A 20,128-nucleotide genomic window follows, 5' to 3' on the forward strand; every position below is an offset into this window, starting at 1 on the left:
GTACGTTGTATTGTAAGAAGCAGGCTTACCTCGTAAGCTGATTTTGGATTAGACATGGCAAACAGCCTTTTTATGTAAAGCTGTTTAAACTCCTCCTCCATTTTCTAGTCCTCCACCTTAAATTTACAGTTTACTTAGGAGGAAAAGAAAAAGCAGTCTTGAATGCAGAACCAAGACAGGAAAGGAAATTTAGCAGTATGAGCAGAGGAGTAGAGGGGAGAGGAGGAGAAAGGTGAGTTAGAGTTTTAATATGTATCATTCTCTTAGGAAAGCAAGGAGAATCAGATTCATACTATATTGTACATTATTATCAAAATTGAAACAAGAAGAAAAAAGTTTAAATTTATCTCTTTTGTATAATTCTCCCATTAAAGAAAGAATACAATTTTCTGAACACAGTTTCTCCCCTTCCTTTTTATTTTTATTTTTTTTCCTTTCTGGCTTTAAAATAGTAAACCTGGCTCACCAGAGATAATCCTTATTAGCTTTAAGAACAATTAGTTTTACAGCTGCAAGCAAAATGATTTATAGGAATAAAGCTTAAAGCACATTCCTTTAAATAAGTTCTTTCATGCGGATGCACCTTTTGCATAAAGTGGAACATTCTTTTTTTCTGAGTAGACAAAAAGGTTACATTAAGGAAGCACTGAGCAGGCTCTGGTGCCTGCCACTGCATGTAACAGGGAGGGGACAGTGAGTCTCCTCTCTCCCTGTGCAGACTTTCCAGTCCCTCGTCCTAGTGGTCTCCCTATAGCAAACTTGGATGAGCTCTATCAGACTTTGGTGGCACTCTAGAAATTTGTTCTAGGCGAGTATGAGCCTGTAGGCTGAGGCAGGAAGTGAGAGCTGGATCTGGATAAGCTATCTCATCTTCTCCTAAATGTAGAGGAGTTGAGGCTGAAGCTGCAAACTTCAAAGCAGAAACACAAGAAAATTCTAAGCCTAAATGCCATCTTTTTTTATTCATTACCGCTTTTGCATCCCATAATCAATTTTCTGAGTGGAATTTTTAAAATTACAAGAATCAACTGAAGAAAATCAAAAATATAACTGTACTTCTGAACTGTCTGGTAGTGATTGGGAGTAAAGACAATCTCAAAAGATAAATAAAATGTATCAGTAGGTCAGAACTCTAGTTCTTACATACTGCTCCCTGCACACTGAAAGTTTTAAAATGTAGATGTTTATATGTTTATATGTTGGATATTATATGTTGGAATCTGATACAGAATTTAGAAGGTTCTTAACATTCGTTTTGTTACTTGTTGGTAACAAAGACAATAAATGAGGCAATGAAAGTACAGAATAATATTGTTTATCAAGTGTTTACTACGTGCTCTCATGTAGTGCTCACAGCACCTGTGAGAAATAGATTTTATAGCCCCAGTTGTCATAGAGAAACTAAGTAAAGTGATAGAACTGTCAAAAAACTTGCCCAAATTTACAGAGCTACTGCAGTGGTTGTGGGGGAGGGGTCAGCACTCATTTCTTAACTTGTCTCTGCACTAGACAGAATGTCCCTCCAAGTTCTTTGTCCTTAAGAACTTCATTTCTAAAGAGCTTGCTTCTTCAGGATCTTAGAATCATAAATTCTAAAGATAAATAAGATCTTAGAGCTATTTCAGCCCCACCCCTCTGTTCAGCATATATGATAAAACAAGGAAAATAAGTAACTTCTCCAGAACCACAAAACTAGACCCAGAACTGTAAGTTCACTCATTCTCTGTTCTGATTCTCATTTCATTTTTTACTTTGATCCAATAATAATAACAACAACAACAACAACGTTTTTCTCAAGGAAGAAGCTGTTGACAAAGCACTTCCCAACTAGAAGTCTTAAAAGTGATATAAATGCATGTCACCCAGCCAAGACTGGATTTAAATTTCATTCAGAGACTTTTAACCATTAGTGACTTTTGCTTCCCCACTTACTGATTCAGCAGCTGATCTCAAATCTCATCGTGTCACTATGTATCTCACTAACGTTGAAAGTATGATTTCCTCTTTTTTTTTTTTTTTTTTGGTTACTGAAGAAAAGATTAAAGAAACTCAGATCACTCAGAAAAAATATCAATATTTATCTTTTCCAAAGAGAAATTAAGAGGAAATGGTATCATCTGCCAAGCATACTCCCAAGCATCACAAACCAAACTCATAAAGTCGTGGGTTCCACAGACAACACGGTTATCGTCGTCGGCTTTGGGAAACACAGAATCAGTCCATTTGTCCTCCTTATGCAGCCTTCCAGTTGAGAAGGGAGTTGTAGATGTATGGATGGTTAGGTAGGTAGATAAACAGATCAGTAGATAGGATTACAGAATAAAAACATATCTAAAATATACACATCAATTTTGCATAGGTTTCCACCAGTTGAAAGAATAGTTCAGAGGCAAAAAATAACAATGACAGCACAACAAAAATCCTTGAATAACAGTTATAACCTAAAGAAATAAAAACAAATCTAGTTTTTAATCTTTGAGGTATACATGAAGATGAAATTTTATGAATTTTATGCTGCCTTTGCATTAATTTTTAATGCAGAAAACAATTTGTAAGGAGATGAGAAATACATAGGAAATAAATTTTTTCCTTAGGCTCAATAGTCCTGAATATGTTCACATAAAAATAAAATGGCAAATCTTTGAAAGTTATTTTTACATCTCTATTTGGGCTTTTTTGTGGTCAGTGAATAGCACCAAGTTTTAAATGTCATCAGGTTCTGTTGTTTGGCTCTGTTCTCTCTCCTACTTCGAGAAAGCCATGCATCCTTTCTGAGGCTCAGTGTATTTACCTGTAAAACGGAGATAATTGCCAATATTTTACAAAGTTATTAGAAGAAGATTTTTTGAATTATATGTGAAAAGACCTAGCATGTTCACTGTGTCTGAATCTTCCACGTAGCATGAGATCAGAGTTATTGAATGACACAATATATTTATCATATCTCTGTATTCTTGATGGGAAGAGCACTGGAATATGAGCTAGGGGTTCTACATAAAAGAATCAGCTTTGCCATCAGTTTACATATGTGACCTCAGTTGCAACATTTACCTAAAGCGGAGGCCTTCACTAGAAGGTCAGTGCCAGAGAGAATGGATTCTGATTTTATTCACTCATGTAGGCCTTCAGAAGAGATCTGTTGCATGACTTAATCTGTTAACACAGGGGACTGCAGTCAATCACTGGTTAAAGACACTGGCTCTAGGCCGACCTGGGGTGGTGGGATGCTGGCTCCATCATGCACTGGCTGTGTGACCTTGGACAAAGTGACTTATTCTCTCTGATTTTCACTTTCCTCAAGAGTAATGTGATACCATAATAGCATTTCTTAACTTTTTAAGGTTGCTTGAGAATTCAGTGTGATAACAGCTCAAAATACTTTGAATATTTTCTGCCACATAGTAAACTCTTAAAAGAATGGGCTTAAATGTTCATTATTATGACAACAGCTCTGGTACTCTAACATTCATGAATTCCTCTACTGCGGTTTCTGAAAACTTGTGCTCACATGTCAGCACATTGACTGAGTAATACCTGTTTGGTGCTACCCCTGTGGGGATGGCCCTGCTGGATGTTCAGCCGTTGAGAGAATTCTTACCCTTAATTCTCTTTTCCTGCATTGTAAAAATTCTTCACTGCTGAGATAAACATCGAGTGACTAGATCTATAAAATGTAGAGCAAAAGCACCTCTGTACCATGGGTACAGAGGTCATGGGGCCATACGGTTCTCGTGCTCCCAATCTCAGCAGAACCATGGCTTTCACGAGAAGTTTACTTATGTTTATTGATACAATGTCTGTAAGTGTAATAAATACAATTTATAAATGCCCCACTGTTTTGGCTCCCTGCCATGGTAACATGGAAGTAGTTTTACTATTTATGCAATTGTTATTATTTGCCTGTGGTTTTGAGTTTCCAAAAAGTTTATGTAGACTTTATATATTTAAAACGAACATGCATACACAAACATGCTCCAACATACAAACACTCACGGGATCATAATATACACACAGAAAGAGCAATTTGTAAACCAAAAAGTACTCCTGGCAAGGTTTGTGACTTTGAGATCCTATTTCCCTAATCTGTTCCTTTTTATCTGCCTTAAAATTTCAAGTTGAGAAGGTTCAATACTGTTGTAAACGTTTCAGAAAACACTTGAACTCTCCAGGTTACTACTCTTATAAAGGATCAGCCCAGGAAAACCTTTGCTTGTCTAATAGAAACATTGTTTGGATCCTAATGATTTAATTACTATTATATGAAGTGAAAAAATGCAATATCCCAAGTTATCTTGATAATATAAACCTAAATATAATTTGTCTTGCATTGGGGTGTTTCTAGTGAAGGTACAAATCATTCAAAAATAAAATGAATGTATCTATCTATATCACATGTAGAAATCAAAATCTCCTAACTCTAAGAGTAAATCTTCACAGAAAATATCTATATAAACACCCTATTAACTGTTTTTTTAGCTTACAGATTTTTTTCTTCTTCAATCCAGCTTGCAAATTTTGCCAGACATACAGTTGTAAAATGTAGTTCTGATGATGTTACTTTTTTCTGGTAACTCACAATATAAAATTCAAAAATTTTTACAGCATGATCCCAGCATTCTATTCAACCTTCCGAAAGAGCCCTTCTCTTTTCATTAATATACTTCATGTTTTAGATGCCAGGAGACCACTAACTTCTAATATAGCAAGCATTTTCATGCTGTCCCCACTGTATGGTGTGACTTCTTTTTAATCCATGGAAAACCTCCATTCACTTTTTTAAGGTTTGGTCAGATGTTATCCACATTGTGATTACAAAATTTCTAGTATCTGTTGATTTATTAATATAGGCACATACTACTGAATAATTATGCACATTATTAGCCATGCACATATTGTTAATTTTTATTTATTAAATTCACAGAATATTTGAAAATCAGTCATAAATAAAAATTAACAATATGTGCCATTATATATGCTTCTTTAAAAAACGTCTTTAACTCTTAAAGCTACACAAAGTCTGTTTCTAAGTTTTGAATACATTTCTAAATATGCTTTATGTAGCTCTTGTGACTGAAACATCATATTGATCCAAATGGAAAAAATACATTATTGATTATGCTTACAGTATTAGGATATTTATTTACCACCCACCAATTTTGCAGAAGTATTTATTGAAATTTTGCTATTAAATCATCAGTTTCTTGATGGCATAAAATGTTCTTGAAAACTCATTAGGAGGTTGACAATATTACATGTTTAACAAAACCCAATGAAATCATTCTTTTAGAGTTTTTTTTTTTTAAAGGTTCTGTTCCCACATATCTTAAGTGTAAAAGAAAGAACTTTTTAAAAAATCTTTAGAGAATATCAGAAAAACAATTCCAAACATTCATTCTAAAGTTTTCTTGCCATGAATTCCTTTAAAAAAAACAGTTGTTGTCTATTCCTTGATAAAGTAATGTCCTTATCTTGAAAGTGAAGGTTAAGTTTGTTTAGTTAATTATCTGCTCAGTAGCCTACTGCTGACAGCCCTTGTTTTTCCTTCTACTCTGTCTGAGAAAGAATTCAGGCAGAGAATAAGTGTTAGCTCTGCCATTGTCTCTTGGTTTGCTTGTGTTTGCAATTAATAATCTATGGTCTTCTTGCAGGATAGGTTGTAATCCCTTTGCTAATTGTGTTAGTCTTACTTTGGAGTTTTGTTTTTTTTTTTAATTGAAGTGTATAGTTGATTTACAATGTGGTGTTAGTTTCTCGTATACAGCATAGTGATTCAGTTATACATTCTATATATGTATACATTCTTTTCCATATTCTGTTTCATTATAATAATAAGATATTGAGTGTGGTTTAATTAAAAGTAGATAATACACTTGGTAGACCAGGCACGTGCAAACTGAAATACACTGGAACTTAAGAACTCCAGGATCTCTTATGTTCCAGATATGCCTCGTACAGATACACCTAGATCAGTAAGTCACTGCATACATCAGTTATTATTAAAGCTTATTTCCTTCCTTCCTTCTAAAAATAAAACTAATTTATTAAATCCTTAGAGAAAACCAATCATTCTTTACTCTATGACTTCATAGAACTGTGTATATACCTTTGTTATGGCTCTTACTACTTTGTATTGCAGCAGTTTACACATTGACAGAATATAAAATTTTATGCGGCAGTAGGATTAATTTTTGAATCTTAATACAGAGCACAGAATGTGTATATAGATAATGATCAACACATTTTTGTTAAACTAGTGAATAAATTAATGGCTCTGTTCCATTCAAACATAAATATTAAACTATGCTTATTAATACAGTTATATCTGATTTTTGCAGGTACTGGTCCAATATGGCTGAATGAAGTATTTTGTTTTGGGAGAGAATCATCAATTGAAGAGTGCAGAATTAAACAGTGGGGTGTAAGAGCCTGTTCACATGCTGAGGACGCTGGAGTCACTTGCACTACATAATGTATCATATTTTCATTCACATGTACGAAATTGTTGCAAAATGATTTTTATTACTTTGCTTCATTAAAATCAGTTTAATGAATATTTAGGGGTTAAGAATATTGTCCAAAGGAAAGGGATATTTAAAAATCACTCGATAAACATATTAAACACCTTCTACTTACTGTATGTCTATATTTGAACCATTTTAACTTCTCTAGCTTTTTAAATGTAATTTTCTAATATAGTGACTTATGTATTGAATTGAATATATTGAAGTTAAGCCTTCTAGATGACAAATGCCACTGATAATGAAAACACACTCTGATCATTGGCTCCAATTTATATCTTCACCACAAGATTACAGCTTTTGCCTTCTTTGTAATCTATTTAGTTGATTTTAATGTGATTAATTTTTGAATAGGGTTGAGAAGATTTGTTTTGTGCTCAGTTTGCAAATTCTCCAATCCATACACATTTTTAAAGGAAGAATCTTGCCCAGCTATCAAGGTCTCTGTGCAGTAACTATAGCAATGTTAATGATATGTTTCTGCCATGATGAAAAACTCATATTGATGTGACTAATAACATGGTTATTAACAATAATATGGTTGTATATTACATGGTCATGTATTGATAGAGCTTTTTTTTGTCTTTTTTTTTTTTTTGTCTTTTTTTAAAGTGAACCATAAAGTTAGTTGAGAGCAGGACGTAAGAGAAAAGGAACAGGCCCACCATTGCTGTAGGTGTCTAGACAATTTGTGGATCAAAAATGTCATTTTCAACATGGAGCTCAGTTTGTTATGCATTTTAAATTAAGTTGAGCAGTTGCCTTGTTACAATTCAAGAACACCATGTTTAAAAGGTAAGTAAGATCGATACTTAACTCCATTCTAACTAACAGCATGCAGATGTCTTGAAAGCGGAGGGAAGTTTCAACAACCCTTCTGTGGAGTCTTCCATGAAGTGAGTCAATAATTACAACCAGAGACAGAGGCATCTTCAGCCCTAAAGGGTTGATGACCGTGCACAGGCCAAACTAGTACCAAGTTCACCCTGGAACCTGGTGACTCTGCCCAACTGTCTAGGTGGACAGGCAGAAAGACCAGTGATTGCTCAAGTCCAACTGAATCTAATCTCAGCCTTGAGAAAAATAATTTCCAGGTTTCCTGAGCCCAACACACAGGAACATGTGATGAGAAAACAGTACCAGTACAGACTGGCTCTGCTGTCCTTTCTTTAATAGTGATAAGCCAAAGCACAGGCTTAAGCATTTTTTCATATCCTGAGGTCTCAGCTCACAAAGAGTAACCAGACAGTACCCTCTCGCTTGCAAAGGCACCAATGTTGTCTTGGAATTTGAACTATTGGAGAAGGCCTGCTGGAAATGCACTTTTATCGTGGTATGTTCTGCTTGTTGAACATAGGTGATTTTCTCCAGCAGTGTAATTTTGTGGTTAAGAGAATGAACTCTGAATCTAGACAGACTGTCTCAAACCCTAGCTCTACCTTGAGCTAATCATTCATTCTCTTGGGCTCAATTTCATTACGCAGCTGTTTCCTTCATATGGTAAACAGGATGGTGTTCCTTCACATCATCAGCCTGTGTGAGAGGTCTGGGATCAGTGCTGTGGGTTATGAATTTTATACTGCTGTAGGCTATGTGGATACCAATTTTCCCCCGTCTGTGTAGACACTCATATCTTTAAAACTGATAAGTACACTAAAAGCCCTTTTTGTAACTGAGATAATCTACTAAACTCAGTCCAGTGTAGGAAGGAACTTAGCCATGCCAGTATAATTCGGGGGCTCGAGTTACTTTGGAATGGTGAATTGCATTAACTCCTTCAGGAAGTGGTAATTTGTGATTTGGTTTTGAAAGGAAGGGAGGAAGAAAGTAGAGAAGGAAGGAGGGGAGGGAGGGAAAAAGGAAGAGAGAAAAGAATACCTGACCAGAATCAATGTATTCTACTTGTCTGGACACCTAGCATCAAAATAAATGCAAAATATGCATTAACTTATTTTTTAAGAGGAAGAAGGAAAAAAAAAAGGGGGGGGGAAAGGAGGTAGAAAATAAGAATACCGGTTGATTATTTGAGAATCAAACATATTTTACCTCAATTATCTGAATAATGTCACCTAAAACTTCCAATTTTTCCAAAAAATTATGAACCATGGGAGTCTATACGCAGGGAAAATGTTGAACTGAGGCATATGCCTAATACAAATCACACAGCAATCCTGTTATTAAGAGGGGAGTGGATCCTTTGGAGCCTGGGTCATTTAGGTGTGGTCAGGATTGCTGTGATGGTTATGCCCAAACCAGTCACTGGCAGGAGAACCAAACGTACCGTTGACGGATTAGAACAGTAAGTGTGATTTGCTCTCCAGGGCTGGAAAAGCTCAAGGTCCCATGTTAACTAAATGATATCATGGTTCTTGACAAAACAGGAAGGGAATGGCTGTCAAGCAGACAATTAACAGTGTTTCCACAGAAATAACATTTAGGAGATGGTTCTGTTGACATGTTATTGAAATAGAATATAGGAATTTTAGAAATATCTGTTTGGCACTAGGTGTAGCTCTGTGTCTCTTCCACAAGAATGCTACGGGTAAAAAAAAAAAAAAAAAAGACCTTAAAACAAAATATACATCAAATAAGTGATATATGGTAACAATAATTGGTGTAATAGGGTTACCCAACTTTTGCCTCCTCCAATCTACTAAAAGACAAACACAAACAAAAATAAACAAAAACAAACAAAAAACCCTATACTCATTAGGCCATCTCCTCTCTCCACCACAGTGCTGGATTTAGATTGCATCCACATCCAAGTAGCTAGGGTAGAACCACATTTTCCAGAATGTTCTCTCCTGCATTGTTCCGGTTTATCATGAACCAGCAAAGACATTTTGCATGGGGCTGGGAAACAGAGTTCAGCAGCGGCCAGAGTCCTTTTTATGCCCAGAAAGTCACTGCAGGCAGCCAGGGGCACAGGTGCAGCTCACGCAGGTGAGGCTGCCTTGCTGGCTGACCTGGTTTGCAGGACGGCAGAGCGTGTAGCTCCTGAACTTCCCTCTGGAGCCTCCTTCGGTGTCGCGCCCTCCTGAGCCAGGTGCACGCTGAGCTCCATGATGAATTTACCACCTTCTCCCGCAGGCCGCCTGGGTCGTCAGAACTGGAGGTGTGAAAACCTAATGTGGGTTCCAGCCTATCTCCATGGGTTTTATTTTGTCCTTCCTCTCGTATTGCAGCCTAAAGCCACAATTGCATAAGACTGAATCTCTTGGAGGGAACAAAAGAAAAGTTGCTCTGGATTTTGAGACAGTGGCCTTGGGCAGAAAAGGGAACAGGAGGCTATAGGACATTTATTAATTACAGCTGTGGGCTCCATATGTCGATTCTCTTCCCGTTTGATAAAGCACACATGTAAAACATGGAATTATTTTGAATTACTTTGGCTGTTGAACATGCTTTCTGACAGCAACACTGTGCTGAGGCTGAAAAACATGGGCCCAGGTTTTTTAAAGTGTTACGTAAAGTATCAAACTATTGTGCTGTACGTTTTTCTACAAAAAAAAAAAAAAAAAGGAAAAAAATGCCAAGTATGCAAAGAATTTTTTAAAAAGAAATTAGTATATCGTTTTTAATAACTCTAGAATTGATTGTGACCCTAAAGCTCTTTGAGGTTCCCTGAATGAAAACTTTAGAATTACATGCCTAGGTTAGGGAGAAAAGAAAAAAAAATTGAAATATATTTGTTAATTACCCATTAAGAACCTCCCCGGGGCCAAGTGAGTTCAATCAAACCTACTGTAAAGCATTTCAATTTTTTCAAAATATGTCTTTGATGCTTCATTCTCCTATCATTTCCCTAAGAAGACTGATAAAATTAATGACATAAATTGCTCATTTATTTTCTTTCATTAAATTGAATAAGGTTGTTCTGCTCTAAAGTTTCAGTGGCAGAAGAGAGTGAAAACACAGCATTATTCTGAATCAGGGCTGATTAGAGAGGGCAAGTCCTGCTGACTTAGAACTAATATGTTGTATTGAAATCAGCTGAGTGAACAGGGGGTAAACAGGATAACCAGAAAGTTCAGAAGGAAAAGGAAGGACGGACGGGTGGGAGGAAGGAGAGGAGAGGGAGGGAGAGAGAGAGAAGGAAAGAGACCTATGGAATAGCAAAACTCCTGATCACCACTTCATTATACACCAAAAATTTTGAATTTGAAGGTAAGTTGAATTGTGATATTTTTAAAATCTTATTCTGAAGAAACGAGGTAACAATTGAAGAGAAAAAAGGCCCTTGAGACTAGTAATATTATTAGACCATTGTTTTTATCTTAATATTCAGATTCTAAAGTGGACTTCCTACTTAAAAACAGTTTCATTTCCCATTGCAGGTAGGAAGGGAATCTAGAAACTCAAGGGAGCAAATTTAACGTATAAAAATTTCTCCTAGTGGCTGAGCACTCAAATGACAATTGGGGGACTTCTCTACCGGGAAACTTGACTTATAGTCTCAGTGCGACAACAAGACAAACGTTTCCTGTGCTGGGACGCCGTCTGTGGGGCTTTTCCTTCTTAAATACAATTTCAATATTACTATCTTTTAATCCTTAACTTTTAGAAAAGTTGCATTAAGATAAAGCTCAAACGCGTAACGTCCTCTGTCTGTGGATTATGCTCTTCTTAGAGAGATGAGAAGTTTAAGCAATTTGTTAGAAATTATCAAGTGCCTTCTCCAGGAGCGAGGCATTTCATTTTCATCACTTTACGAAAAGACTGGTGTTCGGAAGCTGTGCTGTGGTCTGTGTACTGGTGGAAGGGGCACAGCCGTATTTCTGCCCCGGCTCTGCCTCCTCCTGACTGCACGTTCTTTAGGCAAGTTATTTAATTCTCAAACCCTGGCACATAAAATGGAAGTGATTATATGTGCCCTTCTTAACTTAGGGTGTGCTTGTGAGGACCGAATGTGAACGTGTATTACTGACGGGGCAGAAGTTACTCATTTTCAAGGACCCCCTAAAAGTCACTAGCCCTCACATATTTGATAGTGTGAATACAAGTAAAGAAACAGAATGGTTTTGAAGTTTCTCTTGGTTTCTAGACTGTATCCTTTGCAGTTGGGCATGACTCTGAAACACCAACATATACCATAGCATCTTTGGGTTCAAAATGTGATCATGTTCTGTAAATTCAAACAGAAAGTTTGCTGTGTGTCTAGAACTTTTAATCAGATCTTTAGGGAGGGAGAAATGCTGTGGGAATCGGCTTAGTCTAATTGGGTAAAGGAATTATCTTGTAAACTGGAAAACATTCCAAAGAAACCAGTAAGGCGGACACTTCCAAGGCTGCCTGGGGGTACTTAGCTTACATAGTGTAGACAGTAGCTCGAGGCCTCCACAGGAGTTAAGAGAAAGAAAAAGGGAGAGAGACAAAGAGGAATTTGCTCAGAGACTGATCTGGAGCCCCCACAGAAATCTCAGACAAAGCAGCCAAGACACTCCCCAGGTGAAACCTCTCTCCCTCTGCCTTCTGAAATGTCAGTCCCTTTCCCCGAGGAGTTTTCTCTCTCTGCGCAGGTTCTCTCACCTCTGCTTTTCTTTCCTTTCCTCTCTCACTCTGGAAAAGGCCAGGGGTTTCATGCCCAAGCTGCTAGATGAGAACAGGGCTGGCCTAGAGGAGGCCTGCCAAGGTCTGAATGCAAAGCCCTTGCTCATTAAGTGAGTCCACCAGCACCTGACACAGCACACACTCCTCTGAGTCAGGCTGCGGGAAGTCCCAGAGGTGGAGGGACCAAGAGACAGGAAAGAAGGAAAAAACTGGGACCCTTCTTGGGCCGTGGTTATGATCTGAAGAAGAGGAATGTGGTTTGGCGCAGAGCTGACTTTTACCAGCAGGGCCATGAAAGGGTAAACCTTGCACAGCCTGAGTAGAAAGAATGCTAAGAGCTGAAAACAAACAATCCAATGGCTAGAGGGAGACAAACGCCAACTCAGGAGTTTTTAACTGGATTTAAGAGGCATCTGGGAACCACTGTAAAGCTGTGGAAAGGGAAGTAATATCTGATGATAATTGTGGCTGAAAGGGAAGCTGGTTATCTGCAGGCTTGATGGGCTGGTGATGTGAAACACCAGGCATCTGCTCAGCTCGGTAATAGGCTTGTCAGTCGGAAAGGAGTGCTCCTCTCTGTTACTCCACAGCCCTTGCAAGCGGGTCACAAAACCTGTACTGTAGCCGCCCTGGGGCCCCGACAAGTCGCGTGAAATTAAGCAGGGCAGTGACACGATTTATGCTTAACCTTCATTTATCTCTAAGATATTTACACCTCACCTCCTACTTAATGGTGCCACTGTTGTGATCAGATAGAGTCTGATCTCTATCTGGGGATACTGTTGAAACGTTTTAGTAGCATTGAATTTAGCATGATTATTATTGCTGTCTAGGAGGAGGAGGTGAGAGGCGGAAAATGTGCTGCTGTTTTATTCTCTGGGAGTCATTCTGGCTTGGTTTAATTCTGCGTATAGAATTACACATGTGTGGAGGATGAATTTTTAATATATGATAATATTATAAGTTTCTTAGTAGCTCTGATTAATCATTTTGGCGTAATTGCACTCCTTTATTGTATAATTCATGTTGTGACATTGCCAGGTGCCAGCGTCGTTTGTAATAGAGATTCTGCTTTAATTTCCGTATTTTTTGTAAATGGCTTAAGTAAGGCCCACCTTGGCATATAAAAGGTACAGTGTTGTGTGGAAAGTTTTAGGAAAAGAATTTTTAGCACAGATCGTGATGGCCAGATTCCTGTCTTAACTCATCGATACCTCCTTTAGGTCTGATGGTCAGATTGAGTGAATTTGGTGCTGGTTCCTATATACGACTTTAAACTCCAGACTTCAGTCCATGAGCATCAGTCAGTGGTAGTCTATTTGAACAATGAATGTACTGTAGAAAGAAATGATCTATAGCCATATATACCAATATGAATAAATCTCACAAACAATTAGCTTTAAAAAAGTACAGTAAAATGTAAATTGCTATAGATAAGTGTAGTTTAGCTCCGTTTGTATAGAATTTAAATAAATGCAAATCAACAGTATAAATTATTTAAGGATACATACAAATGTGATCAAAACTGAGAAAATAAAGATAGACAACACTGACCAAATTGAGGGCTTGGGGAATGAGGAGTGAGAGGGAGGATCACTGTCAGGAAATGTCTGGGGGCAGGAAGGGTGTGGTTTGAAGTGCATTTGGTGTTTGACTCTCTTGAGTTAAAGAGGTGGCCTCATAGGTATTCATCACAGCATTAAGACGTTTTGCAATTTTATTTCATAATTTTAAAGGAAAAAGTATGGTCGGGGCACAGTATGTGATGGTGATTGTTTTCAGAAGGAGGGAATGATAGCGTCAGATGCACTCAAAAATGAAGAGGAAAGAGTGTCCTTTGGATTTAAGGACCTAGTCAGTTCTTGTTGACTTGGTGGCAGGAGAGTGGAGTGGTAGGGATGGAGGTTGAGAAGAGACTGGAAGTTGTGGAGCTGGAGACAGGGAGCATAGACGACGTTTCTGAAAGGTAGACTTACACCTGCTGAACTCTCGTAAGATGGTCTGTGCACAGTTCAGAAGCAAACCTCCCATGAAGAGGTTTATCCTGTGTGCTTTTCTCTGTGTATACGCTGGTCACCCTTTAAACCAACAGACGTTGTAATCAGTTCCTCTACTCAGAAGCAGCCAAAACACAGCAAGTGTTTATAGTCATGCATTTTGCATTTTTAGAGACCTTAATTGCTTTGACTCTAGGCCACTTTCCATAAACGAGAAACAGCCAAAAAAGGTCAACAGGGCGGGTGCAGTGGAGTAAATTTACCTAAGAGTTTCCATTTGTTGGCTCAGCTGTAGGGGGATAGGAGGCAGAGGAGAGCTGGAGAGGAACAGATCCAGGGATCAGGAAGAGACCAGAGAAAAACAGGAGAAATAAACTAGCATGAGAAGTGAGGATCAGGGAAAGCCTTCCTCAATTTGCAATTTCTGACCCATGCGAGCACAGTTAATACTTCCTTTGCCTTCAATAAATACATTCACAATTAAAAGCGCATTATCAGGGCATAACACATTGTAAAACTATGTGCTCACTTCTTGAAGCAGCCAAGCTCAAGTATTTAACTAAATGCTTATAAAAATGTTAATCCTGTGGCAGTAACATCCAGAAAATCCTGTATACCAAGTGAAGTCAGAAACAAATGATCACAAATGAAGGTTAAACCAGAACATCATACTAAAATAGAAAGGTGGGAAATAAAAATTTAACAGTGATCATCAAAACAAGATTTGGTCGTTGATCTGTTCCTGATAGAGTTGCCAGATTTGACAAATAATAATACAGAATGACCAGTTAAATTTGAATTTCCAATTAACATTTTTATAGCATAATAATACCTCTCATAATATTTGAGAGAAATCACAATTGTTTATTTACTTTTTTAAAGTGTACAGCAAATATCAAGTAATAGATATTTTGAAGCATTTCAACTAAGACTTTCGGTCCAATTTGACAAGAACTCAGAAGAACACTGAGAAGATGGGAAGGAATATTCCTCCAGGAGCTTTGGAGGCAAAGATGGTCTGATAGCCAGGACTCAGAGGCCAGGCTTCTCACAGTCATTTCTTTTGTCACAGCTGCTTTCAGATGAATGGATAGAACTTTAATCAGGTCACCCAAGATAAATCAGTCTCTCAGGCCACTTCCACCTCAGTATTTCCTTAGGAGACCTCATACCATTTTTCATCTGCCTGCAAGTCAGGGAAATGCTTGGACCCAACTGCAATCCACACAGGGGCACATCTTTTCTCAACCAAGAGCAATCAAAAAACCTTCCTGCCCCTTTTTCCTTTGCATTACGTTTTTGTTCTCCTGGTAAACGTTGGTATGAAGATAGGGGAAAGAATGCTGTTTTTGTCAGAGTCTTCTGGCTTGGTTTTAGGATCATTCATAAGAAAATGTCAGGTCCGAATTATCTTCTGTCGACAGAAAATTTAATAGGAAATTCAAAGATCATCCTTAGGATGAATGTCAACCAAAAAAACATTTTTTGAGTTTCAGAATTAGACTTAAAAAAAAAAAAAAGTCAAAGCCTAGGCTATATGCTATCAAAGATGTGGAAATGTGAAGTATGGTGAGGAAGGGTCCTTCTCTGCAGACTCCATCTTACATGTGGTGCCCCCTTAAATTAACCTCTAAGGAGTGTACAGCAAAGAAATCTCTATGGCATGGTTTCTGCAGGAGTGATTAGTTGTGGCCTGTAAACTCTGCTGACTGCTTGGGAGAAAAGAAATGGAAACACTAGTTAATTTGGCCACGAGATCTCTGCTACCGGGGCAAAGTAGGACCCAGAGGGAAAGAAACAACCGTTCCTGTTTAGCTGAAAGTACAGAAGAGCAGAGGGGGATCCAAACGTGGCAACGTCACAGAGCTGCCGCATACCCAGGGCTTACTCGGGAGAACATCCCTCCTTGGGAGAGAACAATGTTTTTTCGTAACGTTGTCAGCAGTTGTCCTCCAGGAGGCAATTTATGGTTAAAAACTTTGAAATTGTTACTTTCTTTTTATTTATTTATTTATTTTGTTATTGAGATATAATTGATATATGACATGAGATTGGTTTCAGATACACACCATGATTTGATATTTGCATATCTATCTAAATCCTCACCACAAGTCTAGTTTACCTGCATCACCACGCGTAGTCACACATTCTTTTCTTGTGATGAGAACTTTTAAGACCTACTGTCCTAGCAACTTTCAAGTATATACTGTAGTATTATTAACTAGAGTCACCAGGCTACATTATATTCCCATGACTTATTTATTTTATAACTGAAAGTTTGTACCTTTTGACTCCCTTGACTCATTTTGCCCAACCTCCACCCCATACCCTGGCAACGTTCAATCCATTCTGTGTATCTGTGTATCTTTTGCCTTTAGATTCCACATATAAATGAGATCATACCGTTTTTATCTTTCTCTGTCTGACTTACTATACTTAGCTTAATGCCCTAAGTGTCCAACTATGTTGTCTTAAATGGCAAGATTTCCCTCTTTTTATGGGTGAATAATATTCTATTATTCTACACACACACACACACACACACTCACACACACACACACACACACTCACACACTCACACACTCTATATCTTCTTTATCTGTTCATCCATTGATGGCGACTTAGGTTGCTTACATGTCTTGACTATTGTAAATGTTGCTGCAGTGGACATTGGAGTGCTGTCTTGTGAAGTTAGTGTTTTTGTTTTCCTTGAATATGTACCCAGGAGTGGAATTTCTGGATCATATGGTAGTTCTATTTTTATTATTTTGAGGAACTTCCGTACTGTTTTCCGTAGTGGCTGCACCAATTTATTTTCCCACCAATAGTGCACGAGGGTTGCCTTTTCTCCACATCCTTGCCAGCATCTGTTATCTCTTGTATTCTTGATGGTAGCCATTCTGACAGGTATGAGGTGATACCTCATTGTGGGTTTGATTTGTATTTCCCTGATGATTAGTGATGTTGAGTGTCTTTTCATGTGTCTGTTGGCCATGTGTATGTCTCCTTTGGAAAAATGCTTATTCAGATCATCTGCCTATATTTTTAATTAATTTTTTTTTTTGCTCTTGAGTTACACGAGTTCTTTATATATTTTGAATATTAACCCCTTACCAGATACACGATTTGCAAAGTTTTCCTCCCATTAAGTAGGTTGCCCTTTCATTTTGTGGATGGTTTCCTTTGCTGTGCAGAAGCTTTTTAGTTTGTTGTTACTTCCACTTGCTTATTTTGCTATTGATGCTTTTAACGGGCTCTTCTCTATAGATATATTTTTAACTGAGAAATTACTCTCTATAGGGGCAAATTCTACTGGATAGAAAATATATTCAAATCTATTTTTGCATCAAAATGTATAAATATTGTGGCTAAAATACGTTCACAGGTACTGGGGTTTTGTTTTTTTTTTTTTTTTTTGGCTTCTTTCAGAAAGAGTACCTTTCTTTTATAAACATTTTTATGAGACAAAAATAGTTTCTATTTATGATAATTTGAATGTTTTGTGAACTTTAGATAATGCAAAATCATAGATAGGGCTTCTTATTTCATTCCAGTACAGAACTGAATGTAAATGTATCCAATTATTTAAAAAAAAAAGGTACCATCAAATGATTCTTCACACATGTCAATTTTCCTGGCATACATATAATTTCAAAATTATATCTTTTGCACTAAGCTTTAATTAATCTGTTCAGTTCCACTCTTGCTTTTGCTGGGATAACAGTATCTTTCTGTTTGCAACCACTGTTTTCAAGATATTTTGGCATAGGTTGATATTTTTTTATCTGATTTTTACAACAGCCCTCAACAGCCCTTACAGATGTTCTATTTTGACAAGGAAAATCCTGAGTTAGTGACATAAATGGTTATGGGAAGTACATCTTGAATGCAGAATCATTCAAAATTATGAGGAAACAGCCAAAGAATATCTGTAAAACCTTCCCAGAGATCAGAAAAGTGTAGACCATTTCCTACCCACCTATTTTAACCTACACATTTAATATGAGTGCAGAACAGAATTATTGACGTATTCATTGAGACTCAGATCATCTTCCACATATCACCTGGTGGCTTAATTCCCAGCCACTACAGTAGGTAATGCTCCTAACAGTCGTGCGTATCAGAACATTTAGCTGAATAATGCAAGATTTGAACACAAATAGAAAAAAAAATGGGCATAGATTTTTAATGGGAAAAAAAAAAAAGACCCACTCACTGGAGTCAATGACACTGGATAGAAACACTTCTATTCTTATGAACTTTAGCAAATTAAATATTGAGAATGTTAGCTTGGATTCCTGACAGTATAAAAATTAGACAGGTAGAAAAGAATATTTGTAGGTATAAAGTAAGAAAAAAAGAAAAGATCAGGTGTTCTACATGGATTTAGCCCATGAATACTTTGTGTGAGTGTGATGGGGGAAAAAAATGTTAGGCATGATCCTGATAGCCCCACTCCCCTAGTGGCAACCAGAGATGCCTTTTGGCCAAAGAGTCCCTTGGAAGAACACCTGTATCAAAGGTCTGATCATGATTGTGTCTGTACTTGGGGAGATTCTGGGTCAACATCAGCCAAGCCTCCCACCCCCACTCCTGACAGGCTAAGGCTAAACAGGTTCTATGTGAGTGTCTCCAATCACAGCGTACACAGCACTTGCTCAGCGCTTGGGAAGACTATTAAACGCCACAGGTTCAATAAAATTTTAAAGCATCACCTTGCCACATACTCTTCATATCTAAGTCAGTTAGTAACTATATTGGCTGCTGACCTAGATGTTAAAAAAAAATGATGATGGGGTTCAATATTTGATTTATGGGTAGTTGCGCCAATTTATAAATCTCTTTGTCTACTTAGCACATTGATTTGCACGTGGGACGGACTTGACACACGTCTGGCAATTAAATGGAAGACCTGAGTGTGAAATACTTCTGGAATTGGGTTTTTAACACAACATTAATTTATATGGATATATGCTTGTGGCTAAGAATTGGGTATCTTTGCTGACAGTTTCTTAAATTTCGGGAGTCTGTTCTTCCTTAAACTCTCATTCTGAAAAGCTTGATTTTCCCTCCCTTTAGATTTGCTAATGTCTAAACTGAGAGTAAGGTTCAGAGCAACGGGCCTTGTTCTGCAAATATCATGCAGTTTGAGAATACTGTCTTTTTCTCCGAAGGGGCTACTGAAAGGGCTGATGACCCTGACTGGTTTGAATAGTAGTGACTCTCTTTCCTCCTCCTCCTCCTCATATGTTGAAAAACATAGTTTCTTTTTTCTTATAATGAAAAATACTGTCATTATTTAATAGTATCTTTATTTTTGTCTTGACTTTTCTCTCAGGAGTAACATCAACTCATTTTCAATATATATTTTGTTTCGCCTGTATGATTTTCTTATTTCTCTGATATCCAGACTGATTTATAAGGTTTAATTTATGAGTTCTAGGTTTTTTTTTTTTTTTCAGTTCTACGTTTAAGGGGGTGATTCTTTTCTTACTGTGACCAGTTCCTTTAGAAAGAACATTTTTGTTGCCCTCTTCTCTCTATAAATGATCAAAGATCACTTCAATTCCCTTGTTATTTCTAAACTTACTCCTTTCCTATAAAAATCAGTCTTGAACTCTTTCAAATTTCTGGCCAGAATAAATTGCTTTCCTTTCTCTCTTTTCTTCTCTCTTTCTGGGCTCTTCTGCTCAGTTTTGAATAATAAATAGCCTTCACATCTTGTCTCATTTATCTATGTTTCTGCCTGTTTTTCTACATTGCATTATATCGATTATTTAAAATATGTCCTACCTACCTCTTTAAGGCAGGCCACCCCCACTTATGTATTGAAAAGTATAATTTATCTCCCAGTCTACTTTCTCATTATTGGGGGAGCAACTTGGCTCCTCTTCCCTCGTGCAAAGGTGAAAAGTCTCATAGCAAGTGAGACTATGATGTACCAGAGAAAGAAAGATAATAAGCAAATCCACTTTATTGAGTTACATATTAAATGTACTAAAACAAGGAGAGCAAATTTCTCATCCCAATATTTGATCCTGATGGACTATTTTTAATAAAGAG

At 37.4% G+C, this 20,128-nt stretch overlaps 1 protein-coding gene across 4 annotated transcripts in view; it reads left to right on the forward strand.

Moving 5' to 3' along the window:
• MSR1 (macrophage scavenger receptor 1) overlaps positions 1 to 9,095 on the forward strand; it is a 66,470-nt gene extending 57,375 nt beyond the window's left edge. For all 4 annotated transcript variants that reach the window (XM_045515448.2, XM_010953251.3, XM_010953252.3 and 1 more), the window contains exon 10: positions 6,336 to 9,095. In XM_045515448.2, coding sequence (XP_045371404.1) covers positions 6,336 to 6,469 — 134 coding nt within the window. In that variant the 3' untranslated portion in view covers positions 6,470 to 9,095. The remainder of the gene's footprint in view (positions 1 to 6,335) is intronic.
• The last annotated feature ends 11,033 nt before the right edge of the window (positions 9,096 to 20,128 follow it).

This window comes from Camelus bactrianus, chromosome 26 (genome assembly GCF_048773025.1).
Source record: "Camelus bactrianus isolate YW-2024 breed Bactrian camel chromosome 26, ASM4877302v1, whole genome shotgun sequence".
Taxonomy (NCBI): Eukaryota; Metazoa; Chordata; class Mammalia; order Artiodactyla; family Camelidae; genus Camelus; species Camelus bactrianus.